This window comes from Scleropages formosus, chromosome 6, assembly GCF_900964775.1.
Source record: "Scleropages formosus chromosome 6, fSclFor1.1, whole genome shotgun sequence".
Lineage (NCBI taxonomy): Eukaryota > Metazoa > Chordata > Actinopteri > Osteoglossiformes > Osteoglossidae > Scleropages > Scleropages formosus.
In genome coordinates this window covers 26,298,564-26,320,393 of record NC_041811.1, presented here as the reverse complement: position 1 = coordinate 26,320,393, position 21,830 = coordinate 26,298,564, and the positions used below count along the sequence as shown (strand labels likewise).

Here is a 21,830-nt window from a genome sequence, read left to right as displayed (position 1 = left end):
TAAAAATCACCATTCTTAGCAACTCTAAGTGCTTGTCCCACCCCATCTGAGTTTTGATGGATGACCATTGTTTCTATTCCATTAAAATCCTTCCTTATTCCACATTTTCTGTCCTGATTTGACATTTCCTGTTACCACTTTAAATAACTGCAGGTTTTATGAATACTGCACCTTCAATTTGACTATCTTATATGTTTTATTTTGCAGGTGCCTCAACTTCACGAGTGTTGAAAGTCCTTTAAGACTTTAAAAACTGGCATTCAAATTCTAAGAGCTGTGTAGCGCTTTCTTCAATTGTTATTATTTCAAAGTTCAGGTCTGTATCTATGTGGTCTTTGCATGATTTTTTGTATAGCTCCTAAAAATAAGAATCTTTTCCGGGTTATCAGGAGTAACTAATCTTAGGTCGGTGAAGAAAGAAATACAGTATTAACGGGAATTACCTGTAACCACACCTCCTACTGCAACACCATACCACTGACAGCCAGGACTGCAAAAATAATCCAGATTAATCTAATCTATTTGTCACTCCTAAACAGCCTTTCCCCTGATATTTATAGCACGTGCACACATTATCTGTGGTAACTGCATGCTCTTTATGGTGAGAAATTATTCTGCAAGTAAAACAATAAAGGTCTTTTTTTGAAGTTCAATTCAAAAAGGATGAAGTTACCACTAACCCAGTGTAATTTCTGATGTAGTGGGTTACTAGACATGCATGATAAATGGCTGCACTAAAATAGTCCACAAAGACTACTACTAATAATGATAATATCGTAAACAGCCAATGCTTTGCCAAGAAACTGAAGTCAATGGCCTTTATTGACAGCATCTACTTTTTCTTCTTCGATTACGCTACTGGAACATGACACAAGGGTCATTATCCCTACAGATGTTAAAAGAAATTAAGACTTTAGAAATTAGAAGTTGACTCAGCTTTTTGACATACTTACTTAGTCTTTGTCCAATAAGGTGTAAAGGGGTTTACAGTGGTGAAATTGCTGCGCTGGGACATCCAAGACAGTTTCAAAAAAAAAAAAAAAAAAAAAAAAAAATTTACTATAGCTGCAACGCTAGACAGGTTTGGATAATGAAAATTGTAAAGAATGGGACGTGTCATAAGGTAAACCTGGATTCTATCCAGCAAAACTAATTATTGCAATAAGTTCTGCTTATTTTTTTACCACTATGCAAAACAAGTGCTCAGATGATTACAACTACTAATGCTACTCCTTCCTCAGTTGAAACTCTATAAAGGCACTATAAAGGAATTGGCATGGGCAATGGGTATTGTCTTGTTTGGAAATTTTGTTTGGGATTTTTTGTTTTACTTGGCATTGCAGTAAATCATTCAAATTAGTAACAGATGGTAACAGAGGGGTTAGAACTGCTGCCTTTAGTCTCAAAGGTTGTAAGTTCAAACCTTATCTCTGGCTGTAGTACCCTTGAGCAAGGTATTTACTGTATGACTGCCCAGGTGTATAAATGGGTAAATTAGCATTGTAAGTCACTTTAGGAAAAAAAAGTGTCAGCTAGATGAATAAGTATAAATTTTATAAAATGCTAAAGTAGCAGCACAGTGGCAGAGCAGGTAGGGCTGTCTCCACAGCACCTAGCTTCAAATCCAGCTCAGTCTGTGTAGAGATTGTGTGTTCTTCCTATGTTTGTGTGGGTTTCCCCTGAGTGCTCCAGTTTCTGCGCACATACCAAAGACATAGAGTTCAGGTGAATTGGTGATGCTAAATTGCCTGTAGTGTGTGAATGGATGAGTGTATGCCTGCGTGGCTACCCTACAATGGACTGGCATCCTGTCCATGTGACCTTGATCAGGACAAGGGGTTAATGAAAATGAAAGAAGAAAATGTTAAATGAAACCGTTGCACATTCAGTGCCACAAAGGATTTATCTGTGGTCCCCCCTCACCTTGGTAACACGTTTCTGAAAAGCCCTTTAGAAAGGCTTTTAGGAAGTAGTTTCAATGGCAAAAATTTTATGCTTCTCTGGGCTGCCAAAATTGATACCAATTCATTCCGAAATCCCACCGAATTTCATTAAAATGGATAGAACTACATAGTTAACAGTTTAACACAACAAAGAAGTTTCTCCATTAATTACCCTAATACTGTTTATCTATCCATTTGTACTCATTCAGCTCCTTACGGGTCATACACATTGCTGCTCAAAAAGAACACATACATGACAATGTCCAAACAGTAAACACAAAAGAAATGAATGAATAGAGTGCAAATGGAATTCACACCCATAAAAGCTAACATCGCTTGGATAATCCAAAGAGCAGCCCTGACTACAACAGGTAAAATTAGTACAAAAAAAAGGGGTAATGGAGGTTGAGAGCATAATGCAACACGAGCAAAACTATAATAGCAGGCAGCCCTTTATTCCATTCAATCCATTAACTTGGAGGGAACTGGGAGGCTGACTCAAAATAGCTGAATTAGATGTCCACTTACATGAAGTAAAAGCAATATTGCATTCAAATTTTCTAGTTCAAATTTAAAACCTTCTGCAAACATTTTAATAACTACAAGCAGTGTTTACAGAAACTGTGCTAAACATTGGGCTGTGGAAGGCAGAACACATAAGTCCTTTGAGCATGAGCTATTGTAATATTGTATTGTAATGTTTTAACTATTGTAATATTTATATAAGCTGTCTTCACAATCTGCTCTAATTTTTTAATGAATGATCACTTCATTCATGCATGCATCCATTTATGTATATTGACACTTTACCCATGTAGTGTCAAAGATACTCAGCTAAATAAAAATACAGCACACAGATATACACAATGGACCTGGAAGCAACAGATTTCAAACCCAGCAGTGCAGTTGAATCTGGCATTGAAAAGGCATTAAAAAAGGCTTCACACCCTCATATTTGTCACATTGTTCATTTGATAGGTTACTAAGTAATGCAGTATTACATGTTCATAACAAGCTTGAATGTCATGCCTTGGCCCTGCTAAAATCAGAGCTGCATCACAGCCTGTCCTAAACAGTCAGTCTCTCACAGTCACACTGTGGCAGTGTGTGAAGAAGTTTTAGACTCCTGCAGGCAGACCTCTTACACACAATGAAAAGTGATCTGCTTACATTCAGCCTTATGCATTCAGCTGGCAGCAGAACTACAATATTCAATAAACTAATTGCATCCTTTCCTGAAACTGCATTTGCACAAGTGTGACAGTGCAAGGAAAAAAATATTTTCCAGTTTCCTGATTTCCTCTATTGTTGCAAATCACAGTGGGTCTTCAACTTTTGTTTCAACTCATTTCATTTATTTAATGGAAAAAAAAAGTTATCCAAGATCAACTGGCTGTGCAAAAAAGTAATTGCCCTCTTACACTTAACTGATTGTCACCTTTAGCTGCTAAGACTGCAACAAAACACTCTGTAATTCAACATGGGTCCTTATTTAGTTCTAGTCCACTCTTCCTTGCTGAACTGCTTTCATTCAGAAACACTGGTAGTTCCATAAGCATGAACTGCTCATTTCTTTCCACAGCATATATTTTGAGCTTAGCTCTACACTCCGACTAGGCCATTCCAAAACTTTAAATTTCCTTCTATTTAGCCATTCAGATCTGCAGTCACTTTTGAATAACTGTTTTGTTGCATAACAACTCTTGTTTTAGCACACAGAGAATTGACCAGCCATTCACACACACACACACACATCTTCAGAACCGCTAGTCCCAGACGGGGTCACGGGGAACCGGAGCCTACCCGGTAACAGAGGGCGTAAGGCCGGAGGGGGAGGGGACACACCCAGAACGGGACGCCAGTCCGTCGCAAGGCACCAGCCATTCACCTTAAGAATTTTCTGATAAGAGCAGAATTCATGCTTCTTCAGTTATGGAGAGGCTTCCTGATCCTAAGGCAGCAAAGTCCCACAAAATCACATTACCACCACATTTGACTAATGATGTTTTTACTGTGGAATACTGTGCTTGCTTTATACCACGCATAATGGGACTGATGTATTCCAAAAATTTCCACTATAAAGTTATCTGGCCATAGAATATTCTTCCAAAATACTTAGACAGGAATCATCCACATACTTCATGGCAAAGGACAGACACATATTAATGTTCTTAATTTTGGTTTCTTCCCTTCTATTCCATAATGAAGCCCAGTGTCTTTCTGGTTTTGGAGTTATCAACAATAACCTGAGACAAGAGAAGCCAGCAGTTCTTTGGGATCCTTTGTGACTTCCTGGAGGATTTTGGACTGGGACCTTGGAGAAATTTTAGCTGGGCAGCCACTTCTGGAAGGACCAGTACCGTTCCAAGCATTTTCCATTTGGAGATTACTGGGCTCATTGATTTACATTTATTCACTTAACAGACCCTTTTCTCCAAATTTACTCCAAACAAACTTTACATGGTATTAATCAGCCCATTCCTTATTCACCAAGGTAACTTACAATGCTAGTACTGGACACTACTTATAATGGGTCACTCATTCAAACATCAGTTGAACAAACTCTCTGTCACTCACACACTATGGATGAACCTGAACAGCATGTCTTTGGCGTGTGGGAGGAAACCCACACAGACATGGGAAGAACATTCAGACACCACACAGACTGAGCAGGGATGAAACCCACATCCTTTCATACCACTCAGGCACTGTGAGGCACTACTTGCTGTCCCACCCCCAACAACCTCAGAAATAGCTTTGCAATCTTTCCCAAACTAATAGATATAAACTCTTCAGGGAGTTAATTTCATCCCACATAATATGCTTGTTGAGTCTTTGTGCTAACAACTTGACTCAGATGGTAAGAGTCAACACATGTGAGGTTTATTTAGAGCAGGGCTGGCTGTAATCAAGCCTGACTGTGTTCAATCACCAGATTCTCATTATACCTCTAATTGACTTCTTTCAACCAGAGGAGAATTCCTCTTTCAATACAGTGCCAGTCATTGCTGGACAACTTTGTACATTAAATAGATGAAAAAAAGTTTTAAAAAAGGTTTTTGTTCACTCAGGTGCCCTTTATGTAGGATTTTGGTTGAAGACCTAAAAACATTTGGTGACTACAACTTGCAATAATAGTAGAATTTAAGAAGGGGAGAGATACTTCTTCATGCTACTGTAAGGCAAAAAGAAAAACAAGACAATGAAATACTGGAAATGTAATATATAACACAGAGGTTAAGCTACTACAAATCCACAAAGTTCCATTTTTCACATAGAAAGCCTATTAACACTATGATATTTGTGGCATTACTAACACAAGGCCACTGACAGCCTAGAAAGTATCCAAATCTTTGACTGTTTTTTGATTGTTACTATTATTTATTCAAATGCACTGTCAATATGACTTAACCGTAGTGTCAGTGCTCAATATGACACAGAGGTTTTGAAAACCCATTTTTCATCTTTTATCAGGTGGTACAGGTGAAACTAAAGCACGAATCCCTAGGTCAGAGTGATCTTAGAGACTGTTCTAATCCATTCCAGGCTTTTTCAGGACAGCTCCACTCCATCTTTCCTGCTCTGTCTTTACAAGGTTTGTATTCTCTCTAAGAGCTATATGAAACATATCTGAGGTGTATATATGTATTGTTTAATAAATCACAATTTTATAGGTTCTGGATAATTTTTAAAATACTTCATGAGATAGTTTAATATACAACACAATTATGACAATATAGTAATATACTGTGGCTTTCTGTGGGATAGCAGTGACCCACATAGGTATGGCAGAGGCTTTATTTACAAACCAAACCTAAAGTGGGGGGTGAGACCCCTTAAGAGAACACAAAACAATTGACAGAAAAATAACTTGCACAACACAAATCTGGGCCAGCTTGAGGAAGCCCTCCTGTTCCCTGCTAGCATCCAGCTATATTATCTTGCACTTGTGTGACCAGCTACTTTAATAAGTCCTAGCTGATGATGCTTCACCTGACAGCAGCTGGTCATCATTAGCCTGTTAAGGTGGGTGCAGGCTTTGGAGGGCAGCTTGTTCAGGTTCTTCCCTAACCCCTATCTACGGATTACTGCCTACCAACTCACAATTTATAGAAAAATGACAGGTGTTTAAATAAACTGCTCATTCACACTAATTTTAATTCAGCTGTATTCCAAAAGCTCAAATATTCTTTCTAAAGCCTTAAGACAACCTCACACAATTTTTCCAGTTCATTCCATGCATACAGTCATTGTATCTTTATATGCAAGTCATACTGTATGTGACTCATAGTGCTCCCAGTGCTGGGCCTTCCCAAATGGGTAATGACATCTGAGAAATATTGATTTTTGTCTTCCCACAGGCAGATGTTTATGTGTGCTTGTACAGTGTTAAATGTCACTACTCTCCTGTGGGATTGGTTCGGTTCTGTTGGAGCCAGACTGTCATGTACAGTTGTGTCATTATCAAGACCTCGGAGTAGCACAGCATCATATCTCAGATCCATCTGAGTGTTGTGATTCCTTTGTTTTTGCACTCGCCACATTCACATATATTTTTTTTTCTGTTTCTTCAAACGGGAAAGGAGTCTACATTCTTTAAATCCATTCATTTTAAGCCATTCTTTTCCCATATTCATTTATGCCACAGTCAATTTAAAAGAACTTTTTAAAAAACACATGCATACAAACTGACAGTTTTTGTCCCATAAAACTATCATTCTGTGGACAGCTTGCATTTCATTAATGATCTAAAAATAATGTAAATCTTTTAAAGGGAATAATTTCTCAGAGGTTAAAGTTTACATTTTAAATGTCAGCCTTGCTTTCAGGGATCATTATATAGATGAGAAAACCACATTTTTCCTAGAAAATATGCTGGACTGAGAAGTCAGTTAAACTGCATTGTCTCCTGCAAAGCATACAAAAATATTTAATTCATGAGTCGTATTTATATTAAGTGAGCAAAACACTGGGAGAGCCAAAATCTTCTTTCAGGTTTTCATTTTTGTGTAAATTTGTTATTCCACCTGTGCAAGTGCTACAAAAGAACAGCTTGTAAGAGCCTGAAAAGTAAGCCCTTCTGATTATGGGACTGAACAGACTGTATGTTTTCCTTCTCAGGTCTATATTTTCAGGCTCTCGTTATCATTTTCATAAACATAAGCACAGGTCTATTTCCCTAGACTGTATTAAAGTGGATCATGCAGTTTAATTTCAAGAAATCCAACAATAAGCTTTAATAGAAAACTTAGTCTTCACATTTATAATTTTGAACAGACTTAAGGATATAGATTATTAGGGATTTCAAAAAACCAGTGGTATACAATTTCACAATTTTGTCAAAATCTCTGTCAAATAGCATTGCCATACCCTTCAACATGCTAACCCTTATATGTTTGATGCAAAGATTGCTGCTTACAAGACCGTTAGCTCTAAGCTAATTCATTCAATACCAAAAACCACTTGCCTAATGTGAGGCTGCAGTGGTCATCTGATAAGAGAGCAAAATACAGGAAATGACTTAAAACAAGTGGGGACTAACATATTAGACTATCTGTAATATTTCTGATTGAAAAGAAAGGTATGGTTACACGTATACAATATAACCAACACACTACAATAATCGTGTGATTTTGTCAGTGTGTTCTTGTCACAGACTTTGATTAAAGTACCGTTCTCATGGTGAAATGCCTCATGTTATAAGGAGTTCTTTGTAATTGATTTCCTGAATATATATTTTAAAATGTTCATAAAATGAAAGTACACAATTCACTTATGCTAACCCAAAGCCTACTTGACTGAAATTCTCTGAATTCATTCTGCTATTCAGTTTTAATTTCAATCAATATTTTTACCTTTATGCTTTGAAAATTTGCAGAAATACAGACACAAATGCACTAAATAACCTCTACATTTTCTCTTTTTTTGCAGTAAACAAACAGCATTGTGCATGCTTGACAGAGGGCTGCAGGTATAAGTAGCACCACACTGTCAAGCTTTCATATAGCAGGAATATAATCGTTTGATAAAAATCACCTTGAACTTTTAGCAAACACTGTAGTGTCTCTATAAAAAAATAGAAAAACATGCTGAAATTCCCATATTTGAAATATGTTGCTTGTAATAAAATCATAATCCAAGATGACAATTAACAGCAAACACAGTCTAAGGGTTTTCACTTTCAGAATAAATAAAATAAAGAGTGACACAAATGACATTGGCCTTTTACTGGTATCTTAACAGGTCAAGCACAGCATATGAACATACTGATATCATTAATGGTATACAGTTGCCGCTACCATAACACACAAATGCAGAGATAAACACACAGGTTCACACATTATGTATACAAAAATGTTCTCACCTCTTCCCACTGGTGAATGTATCGGATGAGTCGCGAGAGCCTCAACAGTCGCAGAAGACTGAGGATTTTAGTGAACCGCACAATGCGCAGTGCACGTGCCGTCTTGTAGACTTCAGAGTCAAAACCTTTCTCCACAATTAGAAAGATATAATCCACTGGAATGGATGAGAGAAAGTCCACCACAAACCAGCTTTTCAAATAATTCATTTTGATCACCTTGGGATCCAAGATGATCTCTGAGCTCTCCTCGTTGACAATCCCCGTTCGGAAGTTCATGACCAAATCCACCAGGAAGATGGTATCTGAGGCAACGTTGAACACTAGCCAGGTGGTGGTGGTTTGCTCAGAAAAGAATGTTATTCCAACAGGAATGATGATTAGATTCCCCATCATCATGATGAGCATTATCAAATCCCAGTAAAACCTATAACACAGGAAGGGAAAACATTTTTAAAAATGTTTGAATGTAAAAAGGAAATGACAAATAATAGACATTTTGTAATTCCATTCTGGGGTGTGAGAAGTTGAAATTCATGACAATTTAAAACAGAAAATAATGATACTATAAAATCAAGGCATCTTCACATTCATTCTGAGTTATGATTTTGGTTTCTTGTTTGCGTTGACTTTTTCCCTGACCCATGTACAATGGCTCTATCTTACATCTTATATATGTTAAGCCTTCACAATAAACTATCTTCCATATGAATACTGTATAGTGCTTTCCTAAAAGATGGGAAGTAGTGAAATTAATAAAGGGTATTTATATCCTTCAAAGAAATCTTGTGGTTTCTTCACCCACTGCTGTGCCTCCAAGTTTCACACCTCCTTTTCTACTTTCTTTAAATTTCTTCAGGTGAGTCCGTTGTAATTACTCAAAAGGTTGTATGCAAAGTCTAATGTGTGCCTATTGTCGGTTTCAGAAAAACCAACTTTTAGTGTGTGTTGAAAATTACGAGTGCACACTTGCTTGCAGGCTTGTGCAGCTTTAGCTGATAAAAGGCACTTCTGTACTTTCTTGGCCGCCGTTGATCTGTTGTCTGGTCCATAAGCCACTCTGAAATGTGTTGGCAGGTTAGTATGGTTTTACAGACATGGTCTCCTGACTCCTAACTGCTGAGCTTTGGCAAATGCATTCACACGTTACAGTAACTCTTTGCATTCACGCTACAATGTACAGACTAACTAAATGTATTCTAATGAATATTAGCTGACCCTGCTGATTTCTTAAACTCCTTCGCAGAACCAGTCAGGCATCAGCAAAACATTTCCACAGTTCTGTGCAATGATTTAAAAGTTAAATAAGGCCTGACATCACAAAAGCCTTGAGGTGGCTATTAAAATCAGCTTTTTAGCTCTGTTTACAGCATTACTTTTGCTTGATTACATGCTTATTCCTTTTTTTCTGGATGTGAACAATCTTAACAGAACGTGAGCACATGTACCTCACTTTTACTCCTACTACTATGGTTCATTAGTGAGCAATATGTGTAACAAACACGTCAGTGTTCTGATAAGTCTCTATATCTTGACTTGACTTGATCCATTATGAAGAGGTTCTAATATATCTAAATATAAAGAAATATATGTGCTGTGTAATCTGTTTGGTGCCTTACAAATTTCCTAACTGTACTTAAGATCAAGCTGCTCATAGTCCCATCAGAACATTACTTGATGGTGCAGCTTGCCTGGAATGGAAGACATGATACTTAAAAGGATCTGTAAACTTTGAGTATGTGAAGCTGTAAAACCGTACAATCGGGAGTGCTACAACATCCGTGCAAACGCTGACCCTTCTGGAATGTTTCAACTAACCAAGTGGCTTAAACCTATCAATCAACCTGCTTAGTATATAACATTTCGGATATGATATGAGACTCCGTCTCACTTCTTCTTCACCGCCCATGTCGTGCTGTTCCCAGGCATGGTCGTTGAGTTGTTTTACTTTCAGTTGATGCCCATTTTCCGTTGTGATACTTTGCTTTTTTCTTTTCAGTAAATATTTTCTGGATGTTCAGTAAGGTTACTGACATGACAATATCTATAGTGTGCAAGGGAACAGAAACATTCACCTTCCAGGTGCTGTGTTGTTCGTATTGGCTGCACCAGTATTGTTTCAGCGGACAATGAATTGTGTTCTCATCCTGCCACGTTGCTTGGTCGGGCTGCACGTCACACCAATCTATGGGGATTGCCCATACCTCCCATCTGCCCCTGCTTCTGTCTCTGCAGTGTGCCTGCCTGTAAGATTCCCCAGTGCACAAGCGCTCATCAAGGTTTTATACATCATTTGCTGCAGTATTCATGAAAACATCAATCTTTCCTTCAGGTTTGTGACTGCCCCTTTGCCTGCCACCAGATACTTTATCTTTGATCTAGTAGCTCTTGGCCCCTACAGCAGTGTAGACTTTCATTACAGGCTGAATTTCAAGTATTTTTCTCCTTCCAGCTGTTATTATTGCTGCAGTAGTAGCTGCATACAAATGTTAAAAGATCACACAATTCCCCTGGACTACCAATATGTCTTTCCTGTTTCTATGATGTATTAAAAGGATTATTCTAGTGGGAACTAGTACTGAGTCAAAAAGAAAGAATTTTAAGGTCAAAAACATAGAGAAAAATATATCAATAACCTATGTCACCTCACACACACACCTTAAATGCTTAATTCTGGGAGTAGCTGTAGACCATTTACGGACAACAGTGATGTGCTGTAAAATATAGACTGAAGTATAGCATGCGTGCAGTTATGAGGCCAAGCAATAAGCATTACAACCAGACCAGTTGTTATCTACAGAATATGGGCCACTTTTTGGGCAAACTCATAACACACACTATCTACAACCGCTTGTCCCAAGCAGGGTCAAGGCAACCCAGAGCCTAACCCAGCAACACAGGGCACAAGGCTGAAGGGACACACCCTGGATGAGACACCAGTCTGCTGGAGGGCAAGCAAGACTTGAACCCCAGACCCACCATAGAGCAGGCCCCAGCCAAACCCGCTGCACCACTGTGCCCCCTGCACCTGTAACAGCAGCTTTACTTGCTCCCTGTCTCTTCTCAGCTCCATCAAAGTTGTTCAAAAGTGGCATTAGAGTTTCATACAGTGTACTAAAGACACAATCTCATGGAGCTGAAGATGAAAAGCAATGAACTTTACTTTGGGTTGGATCCTCAGACATGATGGATATGAGTCACGGATGGCTAGATGCACTGCTTACCTCTCCTGTCTCTTGCATGCCTAAAGCATCAACACTCACATCAATCACAAAATCCAAATTTGTACAAACACCACTATGTGGAACGGGCACAGTGGGTTTGGTTCCATTCCTTTCGGGGTTTGGCATTGGATACCTGCCTCTGGGTGCAGCTGTCATGTCACTTTTGAGTTACAGGACCATCAAAGGAACTGGTCAGAGGTCAGTGCCACTCAACCTTATATTTTTTGTCTCAGTGTTAATGAATTCTCTTAGAAAGACGTACTACCCACTGATATAAGATGAGCAGGTGGTAAATCAGAGACTGAAGAGGCCAGAAGAGAAAGAACCATTTTTCCATTTAATTATAACAATACCATGGTGTTCATTAAACAAAATTTACCTGTTTTGTATTTCACTGCCATTGCTGATAATTTCATTTTAAAAATGATTTGACTGAGCAACATATTAAGATATTTTATTTGCGATTAGTCTGAAATAGAAACAAAATGAAGATGTTTCAAAAGTGTACTGCACTTCACAAATAATATCATAAATATATACATTGTTACATTATCATACCAAACTTAAGGCAAAATGAACAACAGGAATAGAATTCTGACAGCGAACTTGGGACGGTTACCTCTGACAGCTGATTGAATTTGAAATGATACTGAACTAGATATGACAGATACACGGAGTTTTAAAGTCTGCAAAACAATCAAATTCTCATGATTTTCAATATTTATTGTAAAAACCTGTCAAAATTTGGATGATAGATGAGAATTTTTTTTTATCACTGGGGAAAGAGAAAAAAAAACAGCAATTTTAAAAAACAAAACATCTCAGAAAGTGTGTGTCTTAACATTTTTCCTGCTAAACATCTACACAGAAGATTGATGGTAACTAATGAACATGAACCTAAGAAAAAAATACAGTCAAATAGTCTTGGAAGATCTAGCTATTCTAAAACACCTCTATTACGCAAGGTACTGAAATCTCTTAAACAAACATAAAATTTGTAGACATACTGTTATGATGACACATTGTTATTTAATATATAAAATGTGGTTTTAAGGGGCAACATGAGAACATACTGTTTAGCACTAGTGCTTCATAGCTCTTGGGGTGTGTGTTCAAAGGTGGGTTTAAATGTGTCTCAGTCTGTGTGGAGTTTTCATCTTCTCACTGTTCATCTGATTTCCTCCCACTGTCCAAAGATGTGTTTTAGATGAATTTACCTAATTGCCTATACTGTGTGTATTGTTGAGTGAATTTCAGTGTGTGCTAGTCCTGAAATGGACTGGCTTCCCATCCAAGATGTACCCTGTCTCACACCCTGTGCTTCCAGGATAGGCTGCAGATCACTGCGATGCCTCATTATGACAAATGGTTATCGACAATGGATGGATAGATGGATGGACAGATAAATTTTGTAGAACAAACCAAGCAAAGAACTACCATTTTACAAGACTGTAACAGGATTATTAAATAAAACATCCTTGGAAACAAAGTATACAAAGCAATATTAAAATGATTGATTTCAGAGAAATGTAATGTAATGCAATAAATGAAAAACATAATTGGTTTCCTTGAGAAATTATAACAAAATAAGGTTCAAGGAAACCTCTACTTGACAAGCCAATTAATTCTAAACCACTAGTGAATTTCAGCAAATTTCAAAAGTGGTAATGTACTTCCTGCGAACTGGGGTTGGGAAACGCAAGCGCTTCCAGGGGGAGCCGACAGACTGAACGCCACTAAATGGCAAGGCACTGATAACAATGAACAACTGTGTACTAAAATAGATGCTTTCAGGGATCCTATCTCACGTTAAACTCTTCGGTGCCACCTATGCACATGAAGGCCATGTCAGTGATGGATCTGTTTTAAAATGAGGTGGAGGACCTTCATAAATACCTCAAGATTGTGTGGTAGGTAATTTGCTGCTCCTTGATTAAGTGACCACCTTGCTGGATTAGTATTATCTTCATTAGTTATTTGGTTATTATCCTTTTTATAGTTAGGTATAGACAAACAGAAAAAAAAAAAATATTGTAGTGTTCACAAAAAATATTTTGGCAACAACACACAGTCATTAATCTGAAAGCAACAGATGCACCAAAATGTTTCTGAAAATTACTTAATGGATTTAAATAAAAAAGATGCTGGCGATGTAGTCTGGCATGTCAATTTATAATCATAAATAAAGGAAGTAAATCTGTGAAAGAATAAACAAAAAGTAGCCAGATACACAGGTAGAAAAATGTTGTTGAAAACTATGTGAATATATAAAGTGTATGTTATAATTTGAAATTTCTGTCCATTAAGCTGTTATTTTCAGTGTTCAGAATCAGAAAGTGGTTAGGTGTACAAAAAGTCTCTTTGCATGTTTGCTGTTGGTGATAATACTCACACACACACTGCCTGAAGCTGCTTGGCCTGACCAGGGTCACGGCGAGCCGGAACCTAACCTGGCAGCATAGGGCGCGGAAAACACACCCAGGATGGCGTGCCAGCCCATCACAGGGCACACCAAGTGGTACTTGAACCCCAGAGCCACTGGAGAGCAGGGCCTGGCCAAACCCGCTGCTTGTTTTCAGATGTTCGTAAACTGGCCGCACACTCATACAATTCTTACTGCAATTACACAAAAGCAACGTAAGCAAAATGTTATATGCTGAGAGTTGTTTCAAATGACTGCACGTCATAGGCAAATGAGGTTGCGTAACGACGTTATTACACGACGCTAGCTATGTCTTGTCATTTTCAGCTACAGCGCAGCACAGAATGGAGGGCATTTTCCTATGTAGTAGGTACAAGCAGAGAACCACTAATTAGCACCAGAGGGTATCAATTAGAGAAATGTGAAACACACTTAAGGACCCTCATTAGACATTAGGAAGCATTTCATTCACTTGAAAAGTAAGAAGTTGCAAGACCAAAAAGCATAAATAATGAGTGTTTAAAAATAGAGTCCCTTCTTGGTTCCACATCTGAAAGGCTTTTACAAGCAGCCACAGATAGACTTTTATCCCTGACAAAAGCTTCTCCAAAATGCTAGTGAGATGCCACACCTACACTGGAACCTTTCTGAGATGTATGAATAATAAATATTACTAACCTGCCATTAATCTTTAAGTAGCCTCCATTTTACGACATTGTCGGATATCGAGTTTCAGAAGCTTTCAAAGAAATACAAAGGACACCCGAATACAAACGCCACTCATTTTATGTTGCTCCTTTCTATCATTATTTATTCAGCTAGTCAAGGTAAAAGTATATTGCAAATAGAAGTGCTCTTATGTTGCATATGCAGACCAATCAAAATAAGACATAAATAAATAAATCATACAACAGTAAACTCTGCCTTTATATAAATGGCAGTCGCATATGGACTATAACGGACTGGCTTGCCGAGAAAGCCGACTCCTGAATGCTTAATCTCAGTTTTACAGAGGTAGTGTAGAAATAAAATAACAACTGTGTAGCTATAGCAGAGGCAGAAATAATTAAAGTATCTCTCATTTCCTCACAGTGTCACACATAGAGAGAGACAATCACTCTCTCCTGTGTTAGAGCCACAGGGATGAATCATACAAATGACACCACATGGGACAGAGTGCAGTCATCATGTGTCATCATGTCTTATTACACGGATCTTGATCGTGTTTCCGCATCTCCACGCGTCTTTCAGAACTTAATGCCGACAGGGACGTTTCGGTATCGAAAACAATCCGAACAACAATGTTACCAGCAGCGATCTGATCCCCATATCATTAAATTTGCTAATACAGAACACATATGCCCCTTCTGTATGCTGGAAGCATAAAGGTCAAGCAGTATTACATCACTGTTTTAGGCCTGCGGTAATCTCATTCATGTCATTGAACCCCGTTCTAATCCCTGCTCACCTTCAGTTTACGTTCTCAACTCAATGGCTCCTTGTGATCGTGCAACCAACAACCCCCAACACGGACACGCACACGTACACGTGCGCGCGCACACGCGATTCGGTTGGAGTGGAAATATGTCAAACATTAATTTTGCATGCAGACATAGCCGAAGGTTGTAGAAATTGCATAACAGCGGAGCCAGTTCCCAGTTTTGAGGGGGAAAATTCAATGTCGTGCGTTTCTTCCCCCTCATCTATCAATGGAGGCTGTCAGCCGCAACGAGAGGGTTTTCAGCACCGCGGACAGCGGTCCGGGGAAACGAAGACGAAGAGCTGCGAAACCCCGTGAAATGAACTGCGGACCGAGTTCCTCGAACATAAAGAAATGAAGTATTTTTGGACGCCGCACAGCTGTCAGAATGGAGAGGTCCAGTATGAGAGCAGCGAATAGCGCATAGCCAGGTGTGCGTCTAGGTGGGAACCACAGTGTTCACTTCTTCTTCTTCACCATTTCGGAATCATGTTGCTTGTTTTTACGGCTTTGCTGAATAATGAGGGCACCCAGAGAGGAATGGAATGCAAGATATCTTAAAATTTCCATACCGAGTGAACAGACACGCTTCTGTGCCCCATCCATCCCACCCATCCCACCCCCACCAGGAGAACAGCACCACTATGACCACATCCAACCGCTCGGTGTTCATTCATCTATCCTGCCTGGTGTTCAAAGTACAGGTCTCATTTAAAAGAGCCACAAGGCTAGTCCGTATTGCTAGTATGGATCATAGGTATTTTTAAACTACGGCAGCAGAGAAAGAGGGCTAAGAAAAAGAAATGAGCCTGTCTTCAGCCTTTCCTCACTCACGACTGACCACGATCTGCAATGCAACATCCAAGCGCAACTGTGTAGCGAACACAAGTTCCGAAACCGTCCGATCCTTCCACCGCAGCCTCTAATATTTCTCTCAGTGTCTAACGATAGAAACAGTGGAATACATGAATATTTAACCACCCTCGCTTGCGTCTATCATTAGCGGGGAAAAAAAAAAAAACAGAATAGAATACGACCTGCTATGTGCATAAGTGAGAACTATCGGTACAACAACAGATCAAAGTGTTACACTGTTTTATGTACGTTTCCCAGTTAATCGTGTTTTTTTACACGTTTATTTTTCAGTGCAGTAGCTGCCTTCCACGTATCGGTGTTAAATGGGGGAAGGAAAAAAAAAAAAAAAACTACATTGTCCGTAGCGTAGGTTCATTTAAATTCTGTTGGAGACAGTAGTGATCGTGGGCTGAAAAACGCTCCGTTTTCATGTGTTTGATCTGAGCGCTGAGCTTTGGAAATGAAGCCATATATTATATTATAAAAGCCTATTTTCGGAGAGAGGGAGAGAAAATCTTTCATCTTTTTTCACGTCCTCATCGTGCAGCCGCCTTCACACGTTAAGCACAACAATGAAAACGATCACGACCGAGAGCAGCTGCGATGTGAAGCTATTTAACGCAACGGCATGGCCATATTGTAAAAGAATAAAAGAGCGGGTGCTGTGTGTGGTGTCTGTCGGTGTGACAGTTAGTGCTCGTGGACTCACTGACACGACATTCACCGCCTCATTTCACAAGGACGAAACATCCTGAATCGTGTGTTTTATTCCATCACCATGATCAAATCCGCATGACTCAAAAATGCCGTGACATTGAAAACTGAAGCGCTGGAATGGCTACATGATATTTGCCTTTTATATGAGGAACCGAGAGCAAAAAAAAATGAAGATTGTGAGCGCTGCTCAGGACAGTGTGGAAATGCGCTGTGCTGCAGACGCGGTGTCAGTGTGTGTCAGTGTGTGTCAGTGTGTGTCAGTGTGTGTCAGTGCGCCTCCACGGGCAGGAGAAGAAGGTGACTTTCCGCGTCTTACCTAAAATCGCTATAGGGATGAATGATCCAGTAGCCGGCCGTTTGGACCCGTTCTTGCTCTTTCTCCACCGCTTTCTGGCTGCCGAACATTCGCAGGGAGAACTTATTAACCCCGGGCTGCATCATAGCGCCAAACTGCCGCTGCATGAAGCCGTATTGCCTCGATGCTCCGTCTAAATCTTCGAACCCAACCATGGCTTCTTCCCTGTCTCCCTTGAAGCCCACCGAATTGCCATGTTCTTTAATGTTTTGGCTTCCCATGTTGTTCTTCTGTATGGAGTCTTGCCTCTGGAAAACATTATTCCCGTCCGTTTTTTCCTCTTTGTTGCTTGAGAACGAATTTGATTTATCTTCCATTTTGAGTATTGTTATTATGATTATTTAAATAGTCTAAAGTGTGCTGCCTCCAGGTTCAGAAGACAGGCTCTGAGCGCAACTCTGGAGGAGCCGCTGGACGCTGCTCTTCTTCCTCTCGTTTCATTTGACGTCCTTCACGCCGCTCGGCTGCGCTGCCTCCTTCGCCACTGCTGCAAACTGAGACGCGGACTTGTGCTGCTCCCGGCCGATCCGCTTTCTTGGGTTACCGCCATCTACTGTCAGGATTTACAACTCGGCCCCCCTTGCGTGCACTGCGGTTCGGGGTGGCGGGCGATCGCCCACGGCCGCCCGCGCGCGTAATTTCCACGAAATAACACTTTCCACACCCTTGTGGGGCGGGTGGGGGCCGAACCGCGAAGCGCGAGCGGCGGAGCTCCGTTCGGAGCGGAGCACGACCGTGTGCCGCCGGGATCCGCGAAACAATGTCAACGAGGTGACATTGAGCGCTCATTGTTGTCGCCGCGCGCAAAGAAGGTGCACGTTCCTATTTGTCACATGAGGGGCGTCCTGCACCCTGTACCGTGCGTCTGACACGCTCACGCGCGCTGTCCCCTCACACTCCTCCGGCTTGCGCATCCATCGCTTTTTTTTTTTGCAACATATCCAGCTTAGTTTTCACAAATCACGAGCCCGCCGTAAAAGAGCCGACGCGGGGAATCACGTGAAAACCATCACAAGTGTAAGTGCTTGACATGGAGAAGATACAGTTTTTATTAAAGGAGAGACGACGACCATGAGTTTTCGGACGCCTTCATGTCTTCGCAGTCCCGTTGCGAGGAATTTTGAGTTTTCAGTGTATGATGGTCAACTGATAACTGCAGCCTCGCAGAGCTGTCAGGTAAATCTGTGCAGCGTGTTCAGCAGCTCGGTTTCTGTCTGAGTTATGAAAATATGCTTTTTTAAAATCCAGGTGGTTCAGTGCTATATATATGTACATTTTTATAAGAAGGTATGCAATTATAAATCACACAAACATACACACACTGAGTCTGAAATCGCTTGTCCCAAACGGGGTCGCGCCGAGCCGGAGCCTAACCCGGCAACACAGGGCCGGAAGGGGAGGGGACACCCTGGACGAGACGCCAGTTCATCGCAAGGCATCCCAAGCGGGACTTTACCCCCAGACCCACCAGAGAGTAGCACCCAGCCAAACTCGCTGCACCAAAGCACCCTCTCTTACAGTTGGATATGATATGTTGTGTTATTTTCATTAAAAAAAAATCAAAGTATGGTCTAATTTTTCAAATTATATGGATGTCAGAAAACATTCCACTTAACCTCCGCATCCAATTAACCTGCGTTTCAAAATCTGCTGCAACTACTTATTTTGATATTACTATCAGTGCTGTGGTACCAGTTATGGCATCTCACCACATTCAACATTTGGAATCAAAAACCAAATATGCAAAGCAATGCGAAAGACTAATGAAAATATTCCATCTCCTTATTACATTTGAGATGGTCGTCGCTGTCGACAAATTCTTATGTTTTTTATGCACCGCGCCATAAAACTCAGGTGACTGCTTTGACATTCCTGACCTTATGTACATGAGAAGTTTCACCCTAGAGTGGGTGCGCTTACAGACTGAAGTTTGAATAACCAGGGCCCTTGTACTGAGTTAAATGGTACAGTTTCTTGATGCCGAGATAGCTGAGTGTCCTTATACTGAGTTTTGCAAAATGTCTGGTGACTGTACCAGTTCAGCACTTTTAAGATGTAAGTTTATGTAGCTTAGTGTAATGTGAACATTTCTCACAAATATAAAAAATACTTATTTAATAAGTATTACAGTGTCTACTAAGGATTGGCCACACATACAGGGATGGGGGTATGTTATGTAACTTACTGGCTTCGTCCTTGGCACTTCATTGCGCCAGTGGGAAGCTGAAGTAGTCACACACTGCCTGGTGTATGTCTCTCATTTCTGCTTACGCTCCTGTAAACTAAACATGTCTTAGAGCTTTAATTTTCACATATTCTATAAAATCATATATATATATATATATATATATATATGCACTTTAGCGTTGAGGAACATATTGGCAGTACTTTTGAATAGTAGTGCTAATTCATTTTAATGAGAAATAATAAAACTATGTCAAGTTATTTAAATAAATATTTAATATTTATTAAATATAAATGTTTGGTGGCACAGCAAGTAGTGCTGCTCTCTCACAGCACCTGGGTGGCGTGAGAGGACCTGGGTTCGATCCCTGCTCAATCTGTAGGGAGTTTGTATGTTCTCCCCATGTCTGTGTGGGTTTCCTCTGGGTGCTCTGGTTTCCTCCCATAGTCCAACGACATGCTGAGTTCACCCATAGTGTGTGAATGACAGAGAGAGAGTGTGTTCCACTGATATATGGATGAGTGAGCCAGTCTAAGTAGTGTATCTAGCAGTGTAAGTCACCTTGGTGAATAAGGTGTGTGGGCTCATAACACTACATACAGTTCATTGGAAGTCACTTTGGAGAAAAGCATCTGCTAAATAAATAAATGTGAAATATTTAACACAGATTTTGAGGTCTTGAGGGACCCAGTTGCTAAAGACTCTCTTCCTGGCTGCAGGTTGAATCTTACAGTATCAGCTATAGTTTGAGAATGATGTATTTCATTCTCTGATTCTGAGCAGAAGTTCTGTGGTGGAGAAGCATGTTTATCATATTTACCATAGCCCCATTTTGAAGTAGACAGACTTCAGCCAGCCAAACAATTTTTCCTAACCACAGCATAAAATGCTCCTGGGGATGTGTTTGGTACTTGTGAGCCCCCTATTTCCTGCACAGATGTCCATGAGCTTTCTTTCACAGATCGGTGTTGCATGCAGGGTGACAAATGCATATTGACTCACAGAGGTGTGGACTGGAGGACAGCAGTCCTCCTCTCCTCAGTACTTCCTGGTATGTGATAGCTGCTGTTGCATATCTTTAAAAAGTTTGAAAATTAAAGCAGCTGCGAGGATAGCTTTTATTGTGCATGAACTCCATTGATTGTTCATTAATCATGGGTATACATGGATTTAGCAACAAGTCTGGATGAGCACTTCCAGTTTGCCGCACAGGGGCAAATGCCTTTTATATCTTCGCCAATACCACAGTATCGATGCTTGCCCTACTGCCTGTTTTTCTGCTGCATTGGATTTTGCTGAATTATTGAAAAACAATACGCTGAAAATGTGCTATATAAATGACTAACATATGTCTAGAACTGTGAATCGTCATCATATTCTCAGTAAAACCAAACTAATTCCCGGTAAAACGCTCATCCTAAAACTACAGACCGGCAGAAGCAAGTTACAGGGAAAATTGTGAACATTATGTAACCATCAAAGCAGAAGGTCAGCCATCCGCCATCACAATCACTGGCAAATGTTCTCTTGTTTTTACATTCCCTGTTACACTAACATTTCTATCCATTTTGATAGTCAGAGGGCCTCTCAAAAACATCACATACTAATTTATTTATCAAAATTTGCTATAAAAAATTCTTAATAATTTCAAATAAATTTGTGTTACGACTTTGTGATCAGACCTTATTAGACTTGATTCACTGTGACCTACATCAGTATTCCTCTCACTATTATAACCTTGACATGTAGCCTTATCCAGAGTTTCATGTAAAGGTAAAGTGAAACAGTGAAATTAGAGTCTACTCTCAGCATCCTGAGCCTCGCTGCACAGCTATTTGTTTGTTCATCTGTTAGGACTAGTTACCCATTTTATTAAATAATATTCCAAAGATATTTTTACAGATCTCACCTTCTGCTTGTTTGCACTCCACCGTCTGTTATCAAGCTCTTCTTTTTTGTTCCGTATTTTAAAAGAAAATGGTTGACCTTGTAAGTGCCGTCTGATTCCTGCAGATTGTTATGTTATTCATATTAAAAGCTCAAAAGAAATGCAAAATAATGTAAGGAGTACCAACACTGACATTAAGAACAGGGATGCTAATTATTCCGGGAAAAGTTTCTAGCGTTGACACGTTATTGCACAAAACACAGAAACAATAAAAATACTAGGATTTCAGGTCCTCTCATTAAAAAGATTCAGACAAACAGAACCTTATTTTAAAGGTTATGTTCTCACAAATGTTGCCTCACTTTTTCAATTACATTATTATACTGTATATTCCCAAAGC

The 21,830-nt window shown here is 39.8% G+C and overlaps 1 protein-coding gene across 1 annotated transcript in view; it reads right to left on the bottom strand.

Annotated features, from left to right (window-relative positions):
* The window catches only part of hcn1 (hyperpolarization activated cyclic nucleotide-gated potassium channel 1), a 72,120-nt gene extending 54,446 nt beyond the window's left edge, over positions 1-17,674 (bottom strand). Inside the window, exons 1-2 of the mRNA XM_029252963.1 lie at positions 17,319-17,674; positions 8,308-8,731 (exon numbers count right to left, since the gene is read on the bottom strand). Coding sequence (XP_029108796.1) covers positions 8,308-8,731; positions 17,319-17,674 — 780 coding nt within the window. The remainder of the gene's footprint in view (positions 1-8,307; positions 8,732-17,318) is intronic.
* Positions 17,675-21,830: the final 4,156 nt, after the last annotated feature.